The following is a 23523-nucleotide window of genomic DNA, read 5'->3' on the forward strand; positions in this document are numbered from 1 at the left end:
TAAATACTGCTGTTTCTGTCTAATTTTGTCGAGTGCCAAATGCACCATAAGCAGACTCTGAGGGTACACCATGACGGTTCTTGCAGGTTAAGAACTGAGAGGACAGTGATATGACAGTGGGTGCAGAGCTTCAGGTAGGTGAGCCGCAACTTAGTACTTGTGTCCTGCATACTGTAAGTCTGCCCCGGGAGGGGGTGGGGGGGACTGAGGGTCTCCTGGCACCTGCATAGGGAGGAGGGCATTAGTGATATCTGGCGGCTCCAGTGTTACTGTGCAGGCACATGGGATTGTGGGAGTCGAGCGATGATTGTGCAGACACTATAAGGAGATAGTGGAAGTGCAGTGAACCTCTGCAGATACATGAGACATGTGGGAGAGAGCTAAAGTACCAGCCAATGAGCTCCTAACTGGCCTTTTAAATGGCATGAGGTAAATCGTTGGTACTTTATCTATATGCAAGCATTGATATATCTCGCCCATGGTGTTGGAGGCGTGATGCTCTGCAGGTACTGTACATGTTAGGTGACTGAAGCTCTGCAGGTGTCAGGTGCGGTGACTTTAGTCTATTGTTTTTTGGGGTCTGACAAAACTGATTCTCTGATACCTCTTTTCAGGGAGCTGATTTATTGAAGACCCTGCAGACTACTCTACCTGTAGTGTTAGGCAGGTGCCACACTGCTCCATCTGCACTTTTACACTGGTCAATGAGTCACGTGGCTGGCACCCCAGCTGCAGATATTGTAGTGGCTGCTGTGGCCACACCTTCACTTTATTCAATAAATAAATTCACTCTGTTATTAATAAAGCATCTCTGTGTTATTCTATTCAGTACTGTTATGCGGTTGTAGGTCTATACATTCTCTTGAATGATGCTATACAAGAGAGGCAATGGCGGTTCTCTATAATTCACTGAATGGCCATGCAATGCGCTAGAGTTGTCCTACAGAAATGATGGGGCTTCTCTAACCACAGGGTGCTATATGTTTCAATATATTGATCACTAAATTATACACCCACAGCATTGTGAGATCATTATCACTCATACAGTTTGATTGACAGGAAGAATCTGGATGGAGAGTAAGGAATATTGGGGAAGGTAAGTCAAACAATGTCCTCTCCACTGCATTATCAGCTCTGCACGTAGGTTACTACTACCACCATCATCCTATAATAGGTAAAGACCTAAAGAAAGAAACTTTTCAATCAATTGTATCTAGATGTCACAGTATGCAAATACTACGTGAAAATAAAATATATAGGGTTTATAGTCCCTTTCATTGTAATCTGCCATGCTTGCTCTGATGAAACCATGCCTCAGATGTGAAACTGGTGCTATGCGTACGTCTGACAGACATCCCCTCAATCAATACTTTTTAACATAGTGGAGTAGATGTATGAAGCAGTGATAAGGGAGGAAAAGTGTGCCAGAGGAGAAGTGACCCATGGCAACCAATCAGCTGCTCTGTATAATTTTATATTATACAAATTCTAGATGTTACTTCAGTGCTGATTGGTTGCCACGGGCCACTTCTCCTCTGGCTCTCATCTCCTCCCTTATCACTGCTTCATACATCTACCCCACAGTGAGCACACACTTAGGGGATCATTCTGCTTGACTCATCCGATGTGTTGGGAACTGTTCATGGTCTATTATGGGCATATGCAGCTCCCCTTTGCGGCCAAGCCGTACACAAGCATCAGGGCGGGGATGGATGGTGGCGGGAATGGGGCTGACCCATGGGAACACCCAGCATTCCCATGGGTACGCGGTCGGGCCGATGCCTGCTGGAATACGGTCATTAGGTCACCAGCATGTTGGTTGAAAGTCATTAGGTCGACATGCCTCGACAGGGTCATTGGGGGGGGGGGGGGGGGCGTCTCTGGCACTCGGTAAGCTGGAATGTTTGCAACTTACCGAGTCAACCTGAATCTTGTCCTTATTGTATAGTGTTAAGTTCACTGGAAATTGGTTCAGCCCACAACATGGCTGCTTGTACTCAGTGGAGAGATTTGGATATTGTGCCCACAAAGTTCTAGTTCCGCTCCTGTATTGTACTGTATAATTAGTCACTGGACTGTAACTAACACCCAAAATACTTTGCTGCATTCAGATTTTTATTGATGACTAACGTCAACTCGTAGATAAAATACAGGAGTCCGATCCATTACTGTCACATATCATCACATCTTTAGGGAATTCTGATGTCCTTATGAGCTTGACGTCACCTGACAGTCCGGCGCTGTAAAGAAGAGAGAGTGTCATTGTCACACACCTAAGTGTCATAGGTACTGGACCACAGGCACGCGGAGGTCATGTTAAAAGGAAATAGATGCCTTACTCACATGTCTTGATGTGAATACACCACAGTCCAGCCATCAGCATTGACCCGATGAAGAAGGAGCAGAGTGTGACCCCAACCATTGCCGACACCCCTACCCCCTGTACATGATATTCTGTAATGACAGACAAATAGACTAGACATCCGCTTTGGTCAGCGCCTACATAAAGGGTTTTGTCTTACTCACCTCTGCGTGCAGGAAGAGATGGCTTCTTGTGGCCTAAAAAGCAAGAATTACATTTACAATCATTTATTGTTTGTGTTTCTGTATATGCTGGGTGATACTATGTACAGTACCTGTGCTGGGATGGAGCAGTGGGCGAGAGGGACCAGAGATTGTCACCAACAGAGGTTGCGTCACTGTGCGCTGGAGCTCAGGACTCCGGTACAATGGCGGAGCAGTAAGTTGGTTGCAGTGGTCATTAGGAAAGCGACACTGGCATAGTGTGGTAAGAAAAGGAATACATTTTATTCTAGACAGAATAAGTTACATGGGGACAGATTTATTAAGCCCGGCGAAGTAATATAATAATAATTGTATTTATATACAGTAGTCTTTCTCCAGTAGGATCAAGGTGCTTAACAGATAAAATGTATGTAAGTGATCATTTGGCTGGTACATGCATAAACCCGCAAGGAAAGCCACATAGAAAAAAAACACATAGAAATGAATTACAGTAAATGAAATGAATGGACAGCCAGTGAGTGACCAAGAGAGTTCTCAGCCAATCACTGACTGTCCGCAAGGGCCTTTGTTGCGCTCGCCATGCTGTCTGAGTCCGGGCAGTCGGATCCTGATGTCGGGCTAATGAGTGTCAGGATCCCGACTGTCGGTACCTTATACCACACCCTGCTGATGGTGAGCACCCCCTAACCTATCTTTCTGTCTATGCCCTCAGTCTGCCTGTCTGTCTGTCTGTCTATGGACGTTTTACAAATTGCATGTCTGTGGGGACCAGAATACCAAATGGGAGAACCAGCAGTGAAAAGGGTTATAACTGGATTAGCAGTACGGCGCAATAGCAGAGACTGCTAGCAGGAGGAAACTGGTATGGAGCAACGTGCAGGGCTGCTACAGCGTCGGTAACTACACATCAGTCCCACTCACATCTCAGAGCAAACAGGACAGAGTATATGGCTACAGGAGCGGCGGTGTTTATCTACCCAGCTCTGCTCATATCCCGGAGCTAACGGATCTTTGGAATAACTGCCCACCCTCCTTTAGCATAACATTTCCCTTCATTGCAAATATTTTAGAAGTCACCAGGCTCGGTCCTCATACCATGTATTTCATCACACCCTTTATTTGCTAGCAAAGGGTGGATTGACTTTTTTTCTTTGTTTTTTATGGATGGATTGGTAAAACTATAACATTTATTTTTTAACGTCATCACTGAAGGCGTGCAAATAGTATTTCCATATCATTCATTTATAATTAGAAGTACCTTACTGAGAATACTAATCGGAAGCTGGGAGATTTTACCTTCTGAAGTACAATACCAATTGTATATATTGTATCAAGGGTTGGATGTAACGTTTGTCTCAGTGCTGAAGAAATTCCTATAACTGTGTATGAAGGGATTTGTAGCTCTTTTGACAGGAGATTGAACCTGTCTGTAAGTACATATCAGCTGCAGAGGTAAAGGAGGTGGACATGGAAGTCCTATTCCTTTGCTGTGTAATGTTTGTCTATCTGTCCATCTATGTCCCAAAATGCTGCTCTTTTCGCCTATGCCCCCATCCAGTCATCTATGCTCCACATAGTGCTCTGTCGGTCCTTGTCCCCATCCCTCCATGTCTTTCACTGCCCCCCCCCCCCGCCCTCTGCAATCACTCTGCTCACTCCCCCTCCCTCACTCTCTACCCCCGACACCATCTCTTTCACAGATAAACTCTCCCTGACACGGTCTCTCTGAAAATGCCTCTCTCCCTTTCTCTCTGACCATGTTGCTCTCTCTCTCTCCCTCTCTCTCCTTTCATCTCCCTCTGACACTCTCTCCCTGAAACTCTGTCCTTCACACTCTCACCCCCCAAAACATTCTTTCCCTCCCCTAATAGTCTTTCTCTCTCTCTCTCCATTCTTCCAGACAATCTCTCTTTTCTCTTCCACTTTCCACTGACACTCTCACAATCTCTCTTTGTCTCACACACACATACTCTCTCCCTATCTGTCTCTGACATGTGGGGTTTCAGCATGTAGTGGTACAAATTGGGATTGGGGGGTTGCACATTGGGATGAATGCTAGTACATGAGGGGGAGGCTAAAACTAGCATTTGCATATTATCGTTCCCGTCACTCCAGCAACATGTGCCAGAGTGAATGCAGTAATGTCCATCTTTAAATCGGGTCCAGTACATGCCCCTTAGTGGTAATAGGTGGAGTTAGACACACCCTTTGGGTGGACCATGACACACCTCTCAGTGGAGCGGTGAACTTTATTATCTCCTAATATTTCCCTGAAAATAGATTTTAAAAGTAGGCAAGTATTGTGCTATGATTGGCTGATCACTTCGGAACACAGTTGTTTTGCTGAGCACTTTAATCTAAATAATTTGAATTGGTCCTGGACCCCTAAACCGGCGGCACCTCTTGTGGCACCCCAGCATTTCTATTTTTTGGGAAAGAAAGTATTATACTTTTTCTCCCTGTGATAGGCGCTAATCAAACTGTGATATTTTTATTTTTTACTTATCAAAATCTTAATTAAATATTGTAACAAGGATATTTTATATAGTGAGCAGCAGACTAAATGGTGCGATTGTGATCTCGCACCTAATCAGGTGTTGGGTGCACCTAAGTTTACCCCACCTGTCCAACCAAAAACCTTTTATATAGACTGCGCTTATATAGCAGGTGCACGTAGGCTAAATTAACGATTACTACTAAATGATAAATAAATATATATTTATTAGTATGAATATATCAATATATAAAATTAAAAAGAATTTTCTTTATACACATTTATACATAAAGAGACACATATAAACTTAATACAATAAAAATCGGTGGCCACCTAAAAATATGAATAAATCAATAGTTAAATATTGCTTCACGAAAGGAAGCTTTCCTTGATAAGGATGGATATCGTTTTTCCAGTGAAAGAGGGGACAATATTAGCAGCCAATTTGGTAATTTTCAATCACCGCTTGTGATTTTAGTATAAAATTGTCCAGTGCACTTTAGATAAATCTCATACTCACAGATTCCATACAAATGTAACGCTGGGCTGTAGCATAAATTAGCAGGGAGGCAGGAGAGTTGGTAAGTATACTTTAGTCTGTGACTCTCCGTTCTACACCCGCAGAGAACTCCGTCGCCGTGACACTGACCCAAAAGCCGGCAGTTGAACTCAGTCCAGACGCCGTGTCTCTCACACACGGCTGGGGTCACAGTCAGGCGTCAGGCTGGCCCGTGAGTCTGCAGAGACGCGTCTCTCACCCGCTCTCTGTCAGCTGGAAGAAATGGATCTGTGGTCTCTGTTTGTGCTGCTGTTTGCGTAGTGCTGCAGAGTCGCGTCTCTCACCCGCTCTCTGTCAGCTGGAAGGAATAGATCTGCAGTCTCTGTTTGTGCTGCTGTTAGCGGATAATATCGGTGATTGTTGGCTGTTTAGAGGTCCCTTCTTTGGATGTAGACACCGGGCAATTCTCCTCTAACGCGTTTCGCTCGTATTGGAGCTTTTTCAAAGATTTTTATTGTATTACGTTTATATGTGTCTCTTTATGTATAAATGTGTATAAAGAAAATTATTTTTAATTTTATATATTGATATATTCATACTAATAAATATATATTTACCCCAGCATTTCTAGCCACACAGTTTGGGAACGATGACCTATACAGTGGCATTATTATTTCTTCTTTCTGCTGCTGATTCCTCTCCCTATGCAACAAAGCATCTGACAATGTAAATAAGTTGTCTGAAGGTGGAAATCACTGAAACATTTGGCAGGGGAGTAGCTGAGTAAGTGAAATATAATATGCAAGTTACCTTTGGAATTGGCATAGTCTCAGCGCTACTGCACATTGTTTCCTTCAAGCAAAACTGTACTCTGCAGTGCAGGAACTGGATGGAATTGTTGTAGAAAGGACCGAGCTGGAAGCTGAATCTCTTGGTGGGTAGAGCCTTGGTGCATGGTATGGGCGGGACCAAAGTCAAGGATACTCCTACTGCAACGGGGCAATCGTCCACAAGAAGCGGGATATGGGAGGAATTAAAAGGATCTGAAGACGGTGAGAGTGAACATTGGGCCAGAGAGAGACCAAGGGATGGCAATGCAGCAGAAAGAGACACCTATGAGGAAGTCATTGCTATAATATCAGAATAAACATTTGAGGGGATATTCAAATAAAATAAATTGAAAGATTCATTTTTAGCAGCAAAAAGACTGGTAAAGAACAAGAAATAGATGAAAGATAAGTCACCTGACCTCTGCCTGCACTCTGCTTCCTACTTTCACACTGCACATGCTTCCACCTTCACATAGCTTGTCTGGGCCATGGACCAGAAACTGCACGCGTGCCGAGTCCATGTGGCTGCGCTGTGGGGGCAGATGGGAGGTGCAGGGAGACTAGAAGAATGGACACAATACAGATATACTAGGATTATGCAGAATAAGTAAACTGCTTACTATAAATTCCTGTCACTATTATATTGTTATATAGCTCTATACACTATATATGCATCACTGTTCTATAGCTCCGTCACAGATCTACGTGTTCACAGCCACATGTATCTTTCAGCTTTCTGGTATCAGGTATCCATCCGCATGCATAGTAGAAATTCATGCTCTGGAGAATAATTCCAGGGACGTAAAGTCAGGGGAGGCAGTGCCTCACCTGTGTAATAAATATCTTACTGGTATTTTTTTAAATAATTTATGGGGTGAGACACTGTGTGTGAGAACTGGGAGGCAGTGGGAGTTTTGCCTCTGAACTGTCAGCAGCGGGCCGGGGCTTATTGCAGGCACAGGCCCATTAAAAAGCAATGGGGAAGTGGAACCTGTACATTTGCCTCAGTGGCAGAGACATGCCTTAAGCCCACATCAAAGCACGCCCCCTGTCCCTGAGACAGATGTGGTAGGACAGTGGATTAGTCTGTCACACACTGACAGTCTGTATTCGCTGTCACAGTTGTGGGCAGCAGTGTTAGCAAGCACTGGCTCTAACGGGCAGTGCCTTTGGTAGCCGGCATTCATGGCAACGGCATCGGGTGGAGGAGGTACCCGGACATTCACGGGGGCAGAAAAGATCAGCGATGGTAGCTGATCTTTGGTGGGGGGTAGCAGGGATACTGTCCGCTACGGGCACTGGAGGTAGTGAATTGGGTTTTGATGGCAGTGGCTCACCAGAGCCTCCCCAGTCACTGACCTCACCGCACATCACTGCATAATTCCCATGGTTCACAATTAACTTTACACCTGACCAAAGAAATCCCCTTACAATCTTTGCAAAAATCTTCACAATATATATTATATGAAATATGTGCAGAAAGTAAATATTAAAGGAAAATGACAGTCAAAACGGTTTGGACTATTTTTTTATTCCCTAAAGTTCACACTTGGGGCATATATAATAGCATCCAAATTCGCAGGAGGTGCAACCCTGATGAGCTTCTATCCCCTCAGGAGATTTTTCTGCCCCCTGCATTAGCATTTACCCTTCCTCCCTGGTCTGCAGTATATGGCAGTCACTAATGCTGTGCTGTGTGTAAAGTACATGGTGGGCACTAATGCTCTGCTGTGTGTAATACATGGTGGTCACTAATGCTGTGCTGTGTGTAAAGTACATGGTGGGCACTAATGCTCTGCTGTGTGTAGTACATGGTGGGCACTAATGCTGTGCTGTGTGTAGTACATGGTGGTCACTAATGCTGTGCTGTGTGTAAAGTCCATGGTGGGCACTTATGCTCTGCTGTGTGTAGTACATGGTGGTCACTAATGCTGTGCTGTGTGTAGTACATGGTGGTCACTACTGCTGTGCTGTGTGTTGTACATGGTGGTCACTAATGCTGTGCTGTGTGTAAAGTACATGGTGGGCACTAATGCTGTGCTGTGTGTAGTACATATAGGTCACTAATGCTGTGCTGTGTGTAGTACATGGTGGTCACTAATGCTGTGCTGTGTGTAGTACATGGTGGTCACTAATGCTGTGCTGTGTGTAAAGTACATGGTGGGCACTAATGCTGTGCTGTATGTAGTACATATAGGTCACTAATGCTGTGCTGTGTGTAGTACATGGTGGTCACTAATGCTGTGCTTTGTGTAATACATGGTGGTCACTAATGCTGTGCTGTGTGTAGTACATGGTGGTCACTAATGCTGTGCTGTGTGTAGTACATGGTGGTCACTAATGCTGTGCTGTGTGTAGTACATGGTGGTCACTAATGCTGTGCTGTGTGTAGTACATGGTGGTCACTAATGATGTGCTGTGTGTAGTACATGGTGGTCACTAATGTTGTGCTGTGGGTAATACATGGTGGTCACTAATGCCGTGCTGTGGGTAGTACATGGTGGGCACTAATGCCGTGCTGTGTGTAGTACATGGTGGACACTAATGCTGTGCTGTGTGTAGTACATGGTGGACACTAATGTTGTGCTGTGTGTAGTACATGGTGGCCACTAATGCTGTGCTGTGTGTAGTACATGGTGGCCACTAATGCTGTGCTGTGTGTAGTACATGGTGGCCACTAATGCTGTGCTGTGTGTAGTACATGGTGGACACTAATGCTGTGCTGTGTGTAGTACATGGTGGACACTAATGCTGTGCTGTGGGTAGTACATGGTGGACACTAATGCTATGGTTAGTACATGGTGGCCACTAATGCTGTGCTGTGTGTAGTACATGGTGGCCACTAATGCTGTGCTGTGTGTAGTACATATAGGTCACTAATGCTGTGCTGTGTGTAGTACATGGTGGTCACTAATGCTGTGCTGTGTGTAGTACATGGTGGCCACTAATGCTGTGCTGTGTGTAGTACATGGTGGCCACTAATGCTGTGCTGTGTGTAGTACATGGTGGCCACTAATGCTGTGCTGTGTGTAGTACATGGTGGCCACCAATGCTGTGCTGTGTGTAGTACATGGTGGACACTAATGCTGTGCTGTGTGTAGTACATGGTGGACACTAATGCTGTGCTGTGGGTAGTACATGGTGGACACTAATGCTGTGGGTAGTACATGGTGGCCACTAATTCTGTGCTGTGTGTAGTACATGGTGGCCACTAATGCTGTGCTGTGTGTAGTACATATAGGTCACTAATGCTGTGCTGTGTGTAGTACATGGTGGTCACTAATGCTGTGCTGTGTGTAGTACATGGTGGCCACTAATGCTGTGCTGTGTGTAGTACATGGTGGCCACTAATGCTGTGCTGTGTGTAGTACATGGTGGCCACTAATGCTGTGCTGTGTGTAGTACACGGTGGCCACTAATGCTGTGCTGTGTGTAGTACACGGTGGCCACTAATGCTGTGCTGTGTGTAGTACATGGTGGACACTAATGCTGTGCTGTGTGTAGTACATGGTGGACACTAATGCTGTGCTGTGTGTAGTACATGGTGGACACTAATGCTGTGCTGTGGGTAGTACATGGTGGACACTAATGCTGTGGGTAGTACATGGTGGTCACTAATGCTGTGCTGTGTGTAGTACATGGTGGGCACTAATGCTGTGCTGTGTGTAGTACATATAGGTCACTAATGCTGTGCTGTGTGTAGTACATGGTGGTCACTAATGCCGTGCTGTGGGTAGTACATGGTGGCCACTAATGCTGTGCTGTGTGTAGTACATGGTGGTCACTAATGCTGTGCTGTGTGTAGTACATATAGGTCACTAATGCTGTGCTGTGTGTAGTACATGGTGGTCACTAATGCTGTGCTGTGTGTAGTACATATAGGTCACTAATGCTCTGCTGCGGGTAGTACATGGTGGTCACTAATGCCGTGCTGTGGGTATGTGGGTAGTACATGGTGGCCACTAATGCTGTGCGGTGTGTATTACATGGTGGCCACTAATGCTGTGCGGTGTGTAGTACATGGTGGCCACTAATGCTGTGCTGTGTGTAGTACATGGTGGACACTAATGCTGTGCTGTGTGTAGTACATGGTGGACACTAATGCTGTGCTGTGTGTAGTACATGGTGGACACTAATGCTGTGCTGTGTGTAGTACATGGTGGACACTAATGCTGTGCTGTGTGTAGTACATGGTGGCCACTAATGCTGTGCTGTGTGTAGTACATGGTGGACACTAATGCTGTGCTGTGTGTAGTACATGGTGGACACTAATGCTGTGCTGTGGGTTGTACATGGTGGACACTAATGCTGTGGGTAGTACATGGTGGTTACTAATGCTGTGATGTGTGTAGTACATGGTGGGCACTAATGCTGTGCTGTGTGTAGTACATATAGGTCACTAATGCTGTGCTGTGGGTAGTACATGGTGGTCACTAATGCCGTGCTGTGGGTATGTGGGTAGTACATGGTGGCCACTAATGCCGTGCTGTGTGTATTACATGGTGGCCACTAATGCTGTGCTGTGTGTAGTACATGGTGGACACTAATGCTGTGCTGTGTGTAGTACATGGTGGCCACTAATGCTGTGCTGTGTGTAGTACATGGTGGCCACTAATGCTGTGCTGTGTGTAGTACATGGTGGCCACTAATGCTTTGCTGTGTGTAGTACATGGTGGCCACTAATGCTGTGCTGTGTGTAGTACATGGTGGCCACTAATGCCGTACTGTGTGTAATACATGGTGGCCACCAATGATGTGCTGTGTGTAGTACATGGTGGCCACTAATGCTGTGCTGTGTGTGTAGTACATGGTGGCCACTAATGCTGTGCTGTGTGTAGTACATGGTGGCCACTAATGCTGTGCTGTGTGTAGTACATGGTGGCCACTAATGCTGTGCTGTGTGTAGTACATGGTGGCCACTAATGCTGTGCTGTGTGTAGTACATGGTGGTCACTAATGCTGCGTTGTGTGTAGTACATGGTGGCCACTAATGCTGTGCTGTGTGTAGTACATGGTGGCCACTAATGCTGTGCTGTGTGTAGTACATGGTGGCCACTAATGCTGTGCTGTGTGTAGTACATGGTGGCCACTAATGCTGTGCTGTGTGTAGTACATGGTGGCCACTAATGCTGTGCTGTGTGTAGTACATGGTGGACACTAATGCTGTGCTGTGTGTAGTACATGGTGGACACTAATGCTGTGCTGTGTGTAGTACATGGTGGTCAGTAAATTTTAACTATACAGGCTATATAATAGGGACATATTGTAGGGAATGCATGAAGGTGAAGAGTAAAAATACGGCATTGCACATTTGGTCAATAACTAGTGAGACTTCGATTGGATACATCTTTAAATCCTTGTATTGCCCCTGGAAAATAGGGACCACTGACAACTATACTCACTCACATCTGGTCCTTTGAATAGTTTATCAGAAGGATATTGACACAGGAAAGGTGCCGGAGACGGAGCCTCTGGGGGTTGCTTTAAACCCAAGTCCCTGGGACTTTCAAAACTGAGCCATGGTGGAGGACCTAAAATAACAGAGAACAAGAGTGAGACAACCTGGTAATTATATCCTGATGCTTTTGTTAATGGACAATCTCAATTTCTCCATTAGGCCACCAAGCTCGTACTTGAGTACAGAGAGCCCTGGCAAACAATGTTATTATTAACCAGTCTAGTACCTAGTAACACCCCTGGACCCGTATGTTGTAATGTGGCATAAAATTAAATGGAAAGCAATGTAATGTGGCATAATATATAGTGGAAGCACTATAGTGTGGCACAACATAAACTGGTAGGCGGTCAATGGGTTTAGAGTGTCTATGTCGACAACATATGGTCAACATGCCCAAGGTTGACATAGACAAAAGGTTGGCACAAGATAAAATTGCACATGGCAAGGGTTGACGCATGGAAAAAATAGACATGAGTTTTTTGGAAACTCATGGACTCTATTGGGAACGGTAAAGTGCGCCGGGCGCAGCAGTAGCACCTGGCCCCAAGCATAGTAAGCAAAAGGATGCAGAATACTAATTATGAATCCAAGCGCTCAGTTGTTGACATTGACCCCAAAAAGCCATGATAAACTGTCAACTATTTCATGTGGCAATCTTATGCTTGTGAGAACTTTGTTTATGTTGACCTATCGACTGTCGACTTAGACACTATTGACCCTTTATACCATAACCACATGAACTGGGGGCACTGTAATGTGGCATAATATGTACTAGGGGCACTGTATGTTGTAATTTGGATTGAGGGTATTGCATTGGCTAATGTGTACTGCCAGTCCTACGCAGTGACATAATGTGAACATGGACACTACCAAGTGGCATAACATTAACTAGTACACTACCAAGTGGCATAACATTAACTAGTACACTATCAAGTGGCATAACATTAACTAGTACACTACCAAGTGGCATAACATTAACTAGTACACTATCAAGTGGCATAACATTAACTAGTACACTACCAAGTGGCATACCATTAACTAGTACACTATCAAGTGGCATAACATTAACTAGTACACTACCAAGTGGCATAACATTAACTAGTACACTACCAAGTGGCATAACATTAACTAGTACGCTACCAAGTGGCATAACATTAACTAGTACACTACCAAGTGGCATAACATTAACCGAGGCACTATTATGGAGCAGAATACTGTATTAACAACTAATGCACAGGACAGAGACCCCTTCAAAATGTTGCTAAAGGGTTCATAAAGTTCTTCTGGCTATGCCCCTGTGCGCACACATACCATAGAATTCAATGGGACAATGGGAAAAAGGGGTCCTGTTTCTTGCCCCACTATCCAAGTGGGCATGGAGTTGGATATAAACCTGTGGCGAGCGTAGCGAGCCACCGAGCCCGAAGCGTGGCGAGCGAAGGGGTCACAGATTTTTTAAAAAGTATTCTGTGTACGCTCGCCACGCTTCGGGCTCGGTGGCTCGCTACGCTCGCCACAGGTTTATATCCAACTCCATGCCCACTTGGATAGTGGGGCAAGGAACAGGACCCCTTTTTCCCATTGAATTCTATGTTAAAATGGACTCAGACCATTTTAACATTAAATCCTATGGAAAAATCGGGTCCATCGCATCCGATTTGGTTGCATGCGATGCGATGTGCCCGATCCGACCCGATTTCTAAATCGGGCGTCCAGATACTACATAAGTACCGATTAATACTGTATGTACAAATATTGAAATATTGACGTCTTACGCTCATGATTTATTAAAGTAATAAATGAGATTACAACCAATATTCTATAAGCAGAATTATAATTGCTGCAATAATCTGTATGGAGGAACTACCAAGAGACGGACTGGATGTCTGTGACTGACACTTCTCATCTCTGAGGTGCTGTACACATGCAGAGGATTGGTGGGAAAATGGGTGTACAGATTATTCCTCTGTACTACTGGGGCAATATCTCTGCACTATGGGGGTACATTTATTCAAATGGGAGGTCTATTGAAGATGGGATGTTGCCCATAGCAACTAATCCGATTCTACTTCTTACAGTATTTATTTAGCACCTTCTCGAAGATAATAGATAGAATCTGATTGGTTGGTTTGGGCAACATCCCATCTTCAATAGAACTCCCATCTTAGACTGATATGGTGCCAGTGCCGGTGCAAGCCACCGGATGGCCCCAGGCAGGAGTGGGGCGCTCCGGTGCTCACCCGCCCCCCCAGCCGCTGTACATTTCCCGGGGCGCGCGGGGGGGGGGGGGGGGTGTCGGATGATGTGGCGACCACCGCTAAGTAATACCAGGGGTAGTAAGAGGGATTGGGTAATGCGGCAGCGGCCGCATTAGTTGCTCTGGGGGGGGGGGGGTTTGCAGCCACCGGTGCCACTCACCTTCACGGGCACCTCCTGCTATAAACTGGCGCCCTCCAGTGGCCTGGAGCCCTAGGCAAATGCCTAGAGCTGCCTAGTGGTGGCTCCGGTCCTGTATGGTGCACAATAGGGGTATTACAGGGGTTTGGTGGCAGTGTGCTTGGTAGACTTCTATAGATACATAGCATTGCATATGGTATGTCACATGTCAATTTGATTATGCGTTTAAAAAAAGATGATTATTATAGTGAGCATGAAAACAGTTGGAATCCCTCCAATCAGAATCCTGCTTTCTCCTGAGTAATGTGAGTGCTAATTAGCCATACATCCAATAATATACAAATGTAGCCATTCCTACCTTCCACTAGTCCTGCGCAGAACAGCACGATGATCAGGAAATGCATCCCGTGCGCACAATAGTTCTTTGTGTTCCGGCTTTCCCTACTAGGGAATAAACCTATAAAACAGCAACAGCAGCAGAGCCATTGGCTGTGAATAAACGATATATTCACCATCTATAATGGAGACACTTTGAATACAAGACACAATACTGGGGCATCCTACAATAGGTGTTTTACCTGGCCAAGCAGAGCTGCAGAATCGAACAGCAGGGTGTTTGGCTTATATAGCCATAGATGAGTTCAGATTTCAGGCTATCTTAATTCTGCCGTCTCCTCTTCTACCCAGAGCTCCCGCCTCCAACTGGCCAACTCCATCTCTCCCTGTGTCCTGTCCTTCAACTCCCTCTCCTGTTACTAACCGCACATGTGGCAGTGGCCTTATGGTGCTCAGACAGCAGGTGACACACACAAGCCAGAGATCCATGTACCAAGGAGAAGAGGGGGAAATGTTAGTCACGGCTCATTCTGAAACCTTGGTTCTGGTATTTATTTAAAACAAGCAATATACTGTATATTTGATGGACATTATAGGCTACAGACATTTATCAAAACTTTACATTTTACAGTATAGAAAACACTTAATAAATAATTTATAAATAAGGTACTTGTTTCCTAGCACGGCGCCTGTCGTGGGTCATCGCATACCTTAAGTTAATGGGCCCCATACATCAGCAATCACAATTTATGGATTTCCAGATACAGGGATTTTTTGGCCAGATAAATGGATTTTACAATCTATCTGACTTTGCCCACACATTACAGATTTATTTCAGTGATCGGCAGATTTTTCCATCTAAAGATTGCGTCTTCATATCTGCGAATTGCCCAATCGATTGCTGTTCATAATGTAAATAGATGAAGACGACGAATTGGGAATGCCCACACATATAAAAAAAGATCTGCAGATAATACCAGATTATTAAACATGTTTAAAAACCTGATTAAGCAATCGATTGGCGATTTTGATTGGGATTGCCAAAAGGGGGAGCCCACACATCTAAAATTAATTGTGGCAATCATCTCCATATCTGAAAATTGAATTAATTGCTGATGTATGGGGCCCTTAACCATGATTACCTCCCAACAGTCCCGAATACCATGGCATTGTCTCGTGGCGGCGGGGGGGGGGGGGCTGCTGGGAGTCCCCCCATGTCAGCTGCTGAGCAGCGGTGAATAAATGGTGTGCGCATGCGCACAGCATCTATTCCCACAGCCAGTGGGGGCTGGGGGCATGGCTAGAGGCTCACAGAGCCTCTGGGCCATAACCCCGCAGCGTCAAAACAGGGGCGTGGCCTCACAGGGAGATGTGATTATGGGTTACGTCCCCCAATTTTCAGGCTTGTGTCCCTCTTCAGGGAGTTTCAAAGTTGGGAGGTATGATGATATGTAACTGGCACTACTGAGGACTTGATATGTAACTGGCACTACTGAGGACATGATATGCAACTGGCACTATTGAGGACATGATATGTAACTGCCACTACTGAGGACATGATATGCAACTGGCACTACTGAGGACATGATATGTAACTGATATGTAAATCATACCTCCCAACTTTTTCCATTGACGAGCACCCGGAAAAGGGGGTGGGGTGTATCCAAATGAGGGTGTGGCTTATGCAAATTAGGCCAAGCCCATTTCAGCCACTTCAGGCTGCAATTTATTGTGTACTGCTGGTTTTAATTGCTGTCTCGCTATATATACAGTAGCGCTATATTACCTATCTTATTATGTTGGCGGCTGCTGATCTTACCAGTCATAGCTGCCACAATCAATGCATATCTGCTGTCTCAGGTCCAGGGCAAGCTGGCCACACAGTACTGACAGTCACATGACTGACATGTCAGGTGCTGCGATGCAACCAATGCTGCCTCCTCACCTGACCTTGGTATTTAATGATGAGATTATAATATTTTGGCAATCACTAAAAATGGTGTTTGTATTGTCTGGCGGTCACTAATACCCCTTTCACACCGCACTTGTTAAACGGTATATTGCAATTTTTTTCCCATTTCAAAACGTTTAAGGCTGCAGTGGGAAAGCGCCAGAGTTCATTTACCGGTTAAAGATAACCGGTATTTCATAACGTTTAAAAAGCGGAGTCCTACATGTTTCAGAGCCGTTTTTTAAGCAGTGAGAATGGCTCTGAAACGGTATTTAGTAAAAACAACAGATTCCAGACCTGTGATAGGCTGTCCCCTGCATTCTGCCTTGAAACATGTTCAGGGGATTAGACGGGTTCTCATATGAATGGTGCTTACACGGTATTTAATACGGTAATCTACTGCAATGTGAAGGCTCAGACCCGTTTTAAACACCGTTTAAAAATACCCGGGTTGTGAAACGTTTTGGCAGTGTGAAAGCGGTATAAAATGACATAGTGGTCCTGCAGGCAGTGTTAATGTTATTATTATTATGTTGTTCATAAATCTAAAATTTAAGATAAGTCTATGAAGAGGTAGTTCGGGCAGCAGACCATGACAGGTGGTAAAGAGGTGCCCACCCAAATGTCAGTAATGGTTCCTCATTCTGCATACATACCAGAAGCTTGTGTGGTTTTATTTAACATAAAAACAAAGTTAGCTACAGGGTGTTCCCAGAATGTTCTTCCATCACCTCATAAAGATATAAAGCACCAGTGTCTCCTTCCATAGAAGAGATGGTGCTTTCAGCGTACAGAGCCTGACTCATTTGTCGCAGTTGGCTCATGTTCATTCTCTTATAGATGCCCCTGGCCATGGCAGCTATGTAATGGCGGACATAGGGTTACTCACAGATATGATGGTGTGGCCATAGTGCATCTGATGCTGTGTGAGAGATCTCAGCAGTGGGCATCTCTACAAGACAGCAGCTGTGGCCTTAGCAGCCCATGTGCTGCACATACTGTTTGTACTAGTTAGCATTGCATTGCAAAACGTATGTGTTACGGTGCGATCTAGTCCAAATTGCATACAATAATTGTATCATGTATGGGCACCTTGAGTTAGCCTGCTTACAGAAATCAAGGCAATATGTTATTACTGTACATTGGAACTTTGTATTATATAGGAGTGTATTTGATATCACAACTCTTGTTTTGGGGAATATTGGGCATAATTCAGGTTGGCTTGCAAAAGCAAAATCTCTCTCTAATAGGCAAATACAGTACATGCTGCACTGCAGGTGGGGCAGATGTAACATGTGCAGAGAGAGTTACATTTGGGTAGGGTGTGTTCAAACTGAAATCTAAATTTCAGTGTAAAAAAAAAAACCAGCCAGTATTTATTCTGCAGATAAATAAAATAACTCACCCAAATGTAACACTCTCAGCACATTTTACATCTGCCCCACCTGCAGTGCACATGGTTTTGCCCATTAAAAAAGGAGTTAGCTTTTGCAAACCAACCTGAATCACCCCCATTGAAAAGCCCGGAGAGGAGACTGTCAGCAGCACTTCACAGGGTGGGCCTGATGTAGACGTCAGTACTGCAAATCCCACAATTTGCAGGCCTTCAAGGAGAGGGCAGGGCTAAATGATGTGATTTGCAATTAGGCCCCCTCTCCAAAAAGTCGAGAATCATGGTAATTTACTGCTGCGGCCAGGGAGATTCGAGGGGGTGCCGCCGGTATCCGGGAGGGTTGTCCACCTTTCCGGGGGCCCAGGAGGTGGGCACAATTTTTCAGGAGCTTCCCAGCCATTACAGTATAGGCAACTCTGGCTGAAAGGAAATAAAGTAACAACCAATCAGCTTCTAACTGCATTGTTTCAGGCTGTGTATGTACTTTATCTCTCTCTCTCTCTCTCTGTCTCAGACTTAGTACATAGAACACTCAGTCATGCTTGGCTTGCTGGAGTGAGGAAGTTAAGTTACAGCACTTCCTGTTGTCACAATCATTAGATTGCTGGTTTCCTGGTAAGAAATCTACAGCTTTCCATTCTAAATGCAGAAAATATAGTAACAATTAGTGGAAATTACAGTAACTAAGTAAGGTTTTTTAACTGGAGCATTTGGATAAGATGTGGGCACCTTTTACTGAAGTCCTCATTCTTCATTGCCACCATTGGACATAGCCGGGTATAAGTTTAGCAGAGATGCGGGGTGCCAGCCGATAGCAGAATTTTTTTTTCAAAGCATCAGTCAATTACAAGGCTTGATATGCCTTGTAAATGATTGCCACTTATAAATAGTGTCCAAGCTCAACCAGCATCCCGCAAATGTAGACCCTATTACATTGGTTCCAAATGTTTAAAATCACATCACCTCAGAGTATCAGAATTTATTTCACGGCACCTCTAGGCCTATAGTTTCTTATTTATAATGTTTTTAATTGTTTTTATATCTCATACTTAGGTATACATATCTCTGAACTCTTATAGGGCCAGGGTTGGGACTCCTGCACGTTCCAAAAAAGGGGCATAGCTTTGCTGAGATGCCTGCAATCGCGAGGCTATACACGCGTTTTGCCGTTGTGGGGGCATGACCAGTGCTGTGAGAGCTGCTGACCATGCCCTGGGTACCCTCTGACTCTCTTCTGTCTATTCACTGCACAAAAAAATCGGGATAGTTGGGGGGTATGGGGTTTAATTATATGGTAAGGGACAAGATTTGCTTCAATTTATCCACATATTTTAGGATTGGCAGGCACCAGCACTGTTTTAGCCTATTTCATTGAGCATATTTTGAATTGGTCACCCAAACCAGGGCACCCTTGCAAGTGTCTCAAGACACCCCAGGGTGCCACGGCACACAGTTGGGGAACCACTGGTTTATTACATATATCCCAATATATAGCCGATCAGATAGCTCACAGTGGTACAGATTATTGCAGATTAATAACCTGCTCCTGTGTCATGTAATCTCCAAACAATGGTGGAAATTTACTAATATGGGAGTTCTATTTCAGATGGGATGTTGCTAGGGGCAACCAATCATATACTATCTTCTAGAAGGTGCTAAATTAATAAGTAGATTCTGATTGGTTTCCCATAGCAACATCACATCTGAAATTGAACTCCCATCTTACTATATTTTCCCTAATATCTACAAGAGTGCCACATTATTTAAAGATGATACACATGTAAGTGCATACTGTACCTCCCAACAGTCCCGATTACTGTGGGAACGTCCCAGTTTTCGGGGACGTTCCCGCGTTCGACAGAGTCCCGCGGCGGCGGGGGGCTATTGGGAGTTCCCGTCGGCTGCTGAGCAGTGGTGAATAAATGCTGTGTGCATGCGCACAGGGTCTATTCCCACAGCCAGGGGGCTGGGGGCATGGCTAGAGGCTCACAGAGCCTCTGGGTCATGGCCCCAAAGGGGGGGCATGGGGCATGGCCTCACAGGAGCCTCGAGTATAGACCCACACCTCCTTTCATTCGGCCACACCACTAAATTTTTAGCGCGCTTCTCGGTGTCCCTCCTCCATCTGCATAGTAGTTGGGAGGTATGTAAGTGTACAGTAGGTGCTACCATTTAGGTGCAATTGAAAGGGAATTCTCTCTGTGGATGTATACCTACCTACTCCATTGGGTTTAGGCTGCCTTGGGTTCTGCTCATTCCTGATGAGAAAGGGAAACACTTCCTGCTGTATTCTTCTTCTGGAGAGTTTTGATGCATACACACACACACACACACACAGTTTTTTTCTGCTTTTACTTCTTCTTGGAATAAATATACTTCTTTGGAAACAACTTTGGTAATACCATCCATGTCTGTTTACTACTGAGGGAAGGAAGGGTTGAAGGACCATAAAGAATCCTTTCAAGGAACATCTTACCTTTATGTGCAGGCATCTCGCTTTTATGAGACACAAAAAAAAGTAATTTTACTCAAAACTTGGCGCCCCTTTCACGGACAATAGATTAGGACAATAGATTAGGACAATAAATGAATATTCAGGAATTATACGTTCTCTCCACTGCTCCACTTTTCATAAACTTTTCTCTCTCTCACAAGTGGTCCTCGAAGTTTATATATAAATAAAAGACATACAAGATCCAATGTGTAAAGTACGTTTTTGTTAAACTGTTGTAGTTATTAAAGTTGCATCACGTAGGTGTACATCAACTCACTAGTAGTAAGCTGAAATACACATATCTAGGTTTCTTTAAATGGGATATCGTACCCCTACTCACGATCAAATGCAGTTTTCCAAGCACATAATGGTTTCTTTCAAATCTTTTCTCATAAAAAAGTTGACTTATTGGGCAGTATTCAATGAAAAAGTTCTCCGTGCATGGAGAGCGTTTTATTTCGCTCTCCATGCACTCTCCGTGTTCCGGAGGGCTCTCTGCCACTCCTGCTCCCTCTATTCAATGTGGCTGATGCTCTCCGCCACTCGCGGAGAGTCTTAACCCCTACAGGGAGCTTTCAGGGAGCCGGAAGCAGCCAGAGAGATTAAAGTCTCCCTGGCTGCTCCAGAGGACTGTGGAGGGGAGGGGGGCTCTCCAGGACCCAGGCTGCACCCCCCTATAGCCAGCGGGGGACCCAGTATTCACTGCACCCGTTTGTGCATAGTTACGTTCGGGTGCAGTGAATATATGAATATCTAATGAGCGGCTCGAGCGCTCCGGCCCCCTGCTGGCTGCACTGTGTAAAAAAAAAAAAAAAAAAAAAAAAATTAATAGAAATATTTTTTTTTTAAATTAAATATATATTCATGTGCTATAAGCACATGAATAACAATAACATGCCCCTTCACAGAAAAAAAAAACGGTACTTATGTAGTATCTGGGCTGCCGATTTTTTGATTGTATGCCTTAAGTTAAGGCATACAATCAGATGCGATGCGATGCGATATCGCATCGCATCGCATACGATGCGATGCGATGCGATGCGATGCGATGACCCGATTTTTCCATAGGATTCAATGTTAAAATGGACTGAGTCCATTTTAACATGGAATTGAATGGGAAAAAGGGGTCCTTTTCATACCCCTACTATCCAAGTGGGCATGGAGTTGGATATAAACCTGTGGCGAGCGTAGCGAGCCACCGAGCCCGAAGCGTGGCGAGCGAAGCGAGCCCCGCGAGGGGACGGTATTCTGTGTCCCCTCGCGGGGCTCGCTACGCTCGCCACGCTTCGGGCTCGGTGGCTCGCTACGCTCGCCACAGGTTTATATCCAACTCCATGCCCACTTGGATAGTAGGGGTATGAAAAGGACCCCTTTTTCCCATTCAATTCCATGTTAAAATGGACTCAGTCCATTTTAACATTGAATCCTATGGAAAAATCGGGTCCATCGCATCGCATCGCATCGCATCGCATCGCATGCGATTTGGTCGGGTGCGATGCGATGCGATGGACCCGATTTCAAAATCGGCAGCCCAGTTACTACATAAGTACCAAAAAAACTGATTTTTTGACACCAAAATTTCTTAAAAAAACCTTTTAGTTTAAAAGTTCACATTCCAGCTCTCCATCAAAAGATGGAGAATTGCTACACGGAGAGACACGGAGAAAGTCACTTAGAAAGACGGAGAGAATTTCACATTGAATAGGGTTGCTCGCTTTTGGAGAGCAAAATGCTCCGTCCAAGGCGAACAAAGCACAAGTTCTCCACAAAACACGGAGAACTTTTCTCATTGAATACTGCCCATTGAAATGAACAATCAAGATAAAATACAATCCAAAAAATATACACTTTAAACAGACCTCAGGGTGAAGACAGTGATATAATGCAGTCTACACACAGATTTCCCAGAGATCCGGACCTGAAAAACGTGTGGGCAGTCACTTTTCCACTTACCTTCTTCCCTTATGGTCTGGTGAACAGGGATAAACAATAAAACAGCTGCTGAGCACTAATCCAGTCTCTTCCTCAGGTCCATCTCGCTTTTATGAGTCTACAATGGAAATGTCCATAGAAAAAGTGATTATTACCCTTTTGAGATTGTATAAGATACCATACAGAAGAAATTCCAGAATTAGAGAAGATTGGATTATTCCCATCATAAGCAGAGTGAGAAAGTGGAGAGATAAAGTAGCTGCCATGTTACAGGTGTGTTTAAAAAATGCCAATTAGGAGCTGATTGTTACTTCACTTTGGCCCTGGTTTAGGTTCCAATGTAGGGGCCAGGGCCTACAGCTCCCAATGGACCCAGTCACTGGCAGCCCCAAAAGCCCACAACTCCCTTTTCATTCCTGCCCACTAGAGAACGCAGCCACTGGCTGTCACTGCATTCTCCCCTCACAAGCTTCAACCAGAGGATGTATCGGACCCTCATGCTGTGGCACAAGGCTGGCCATCTCACGGGAGTGCCGCAAATAGGTGGCAGGGCCTAATACTGTGAAGTCCATTCCATCAGAGACCGTTGGCTATGCTGTAGTCAGGTAGTCATCGCACCCCCTCCTTCTGTCCCCATCTCTCTCTATCTCCTTCCCTTTCATGGACACTCTACTCCAGGCATGTCCAAACTATGGCCCTCCAGCTGTTGTAAAACTACAAGTCCCATCATGCATTGCCACAGTTTTGCTATTAGGGATTGCTAAAACTATGTGAGGCACACTGGTATGTGTAGTTTCACAACAGCTGGAGGACCATATTTTGGACATGCCTGCTTTACTCTATCCGTGACACTGTCTCTCTCCAGCTCTCTCTCTAACACTCTCTCCACCCAACCCCTCTCCCTGACACTTTCTCTCTCCCCCTCTATCTTGTTCCTCTCTCTAACCCCCTCTCCCTTCTATTCCCCTTTTCCTCCCTGACACCCTGTCTCTTGCTTCTTTTCTCTAGTTCCCTTATTTTCCGTGAGACCCTTTCTCTATCCTTCTCTGTCTCCCCGTTACCCTCTTTGTCTCACAACACCCCCCCCCCCTCTCTTGGGTAGGGGAGTCCTTTTTAAGATATTGCTATGGGGCCCTAAAAGTTCTAGTAATGCCCCCGGTGTGGATCATGCCAAAAAGTACTGATATTCGGTGTCTGCATTGGACCTGTACCG

General features: G+C 45.0%; 1 protein-coding gene across 3 annotated transcripts; it reads right to left on the reverse strand.

Moving 5' to 3' along the window:
* Nucleotides 1-1884: 1884 nt before the first annotated feature.
* Nucleotides 1885-21449, reverse strand: TGFBR3L (transforming growth factor beta receptor 3 like). 3 transcript variants are annotated; one of them, XM_083184962.1, is made up of 9 exons: nt 14783-21449; nt 14563-14693; nt 11756-11880; nt 6769-6909; nt 6330-6632; nt 2637-2775; nt 2527-2559; nt 2344-2475; nt 1885-2240 (listed from the first exon to the last, which is right to left on the reverse strand). In XM_083184962.1, exons 2-9 carry the CDS (start codon nt 14606-14608, stop codon nt 2209-2211), a joined length of 951 nt encoding a protein of 316 aa, XP_083041088.1. In that variant the 5' UTR covers nt 14609-14693; nt 14783-21449; the 3' UTR covers nt 1885-2208. The 3 variants fall into 3 exon arrangements, with proteins under 3 accessions (XP_083041088.1, XP_083041087.1, XP_083041089.1); XM_083184961.1 differs by having other exon boundaries at nt 1886-2240; nt 14563-14661; XM_083184963.1 differs by having other exon boundaries at nt 1889-2240; nt 2344-2454; nt 14563-14661; nt 14783-21448.
* Between the last annotated feature and the right edge of the window lie 2074 nt (nt 21450-23523).

Source organism: Crinia signifera, chromosome 4, assembly GCF_055691185.1.
Source record: "Crinia signifera chromosome 4, ASM5569118v1, whole genome shotgun sequence".
Lineage (NCBI taxonomy): Eukaryota > Metazoa > Chordata > Amphibia > Anura > Myobatrachidae > Crinia > Crinia signifera.

Coding starts and splice junctions, on each gene's coding strand:
- TGFBR3L (XM_083184962.1), bottom strand. CDS start 14,608: ATGCATTTCCTGATCATCGTGCTGTTCTGCGCAGGACTAGTGGAAG. Junction 6,910..11,755: donor AACTATTCAAAGGACCAGAT/GTGAGTGAGTAT, acceptor CCATTCTTCTAG/TCTCCCTGCACCTCCCATCT. Junction 6,633..6,768: donor GAAGCAGAGTGCAGGCAGAG/GTCAGGTGACTT, acceptor ACTTCCTCATAG/GTGTCTCTTTCTGCTGCATT.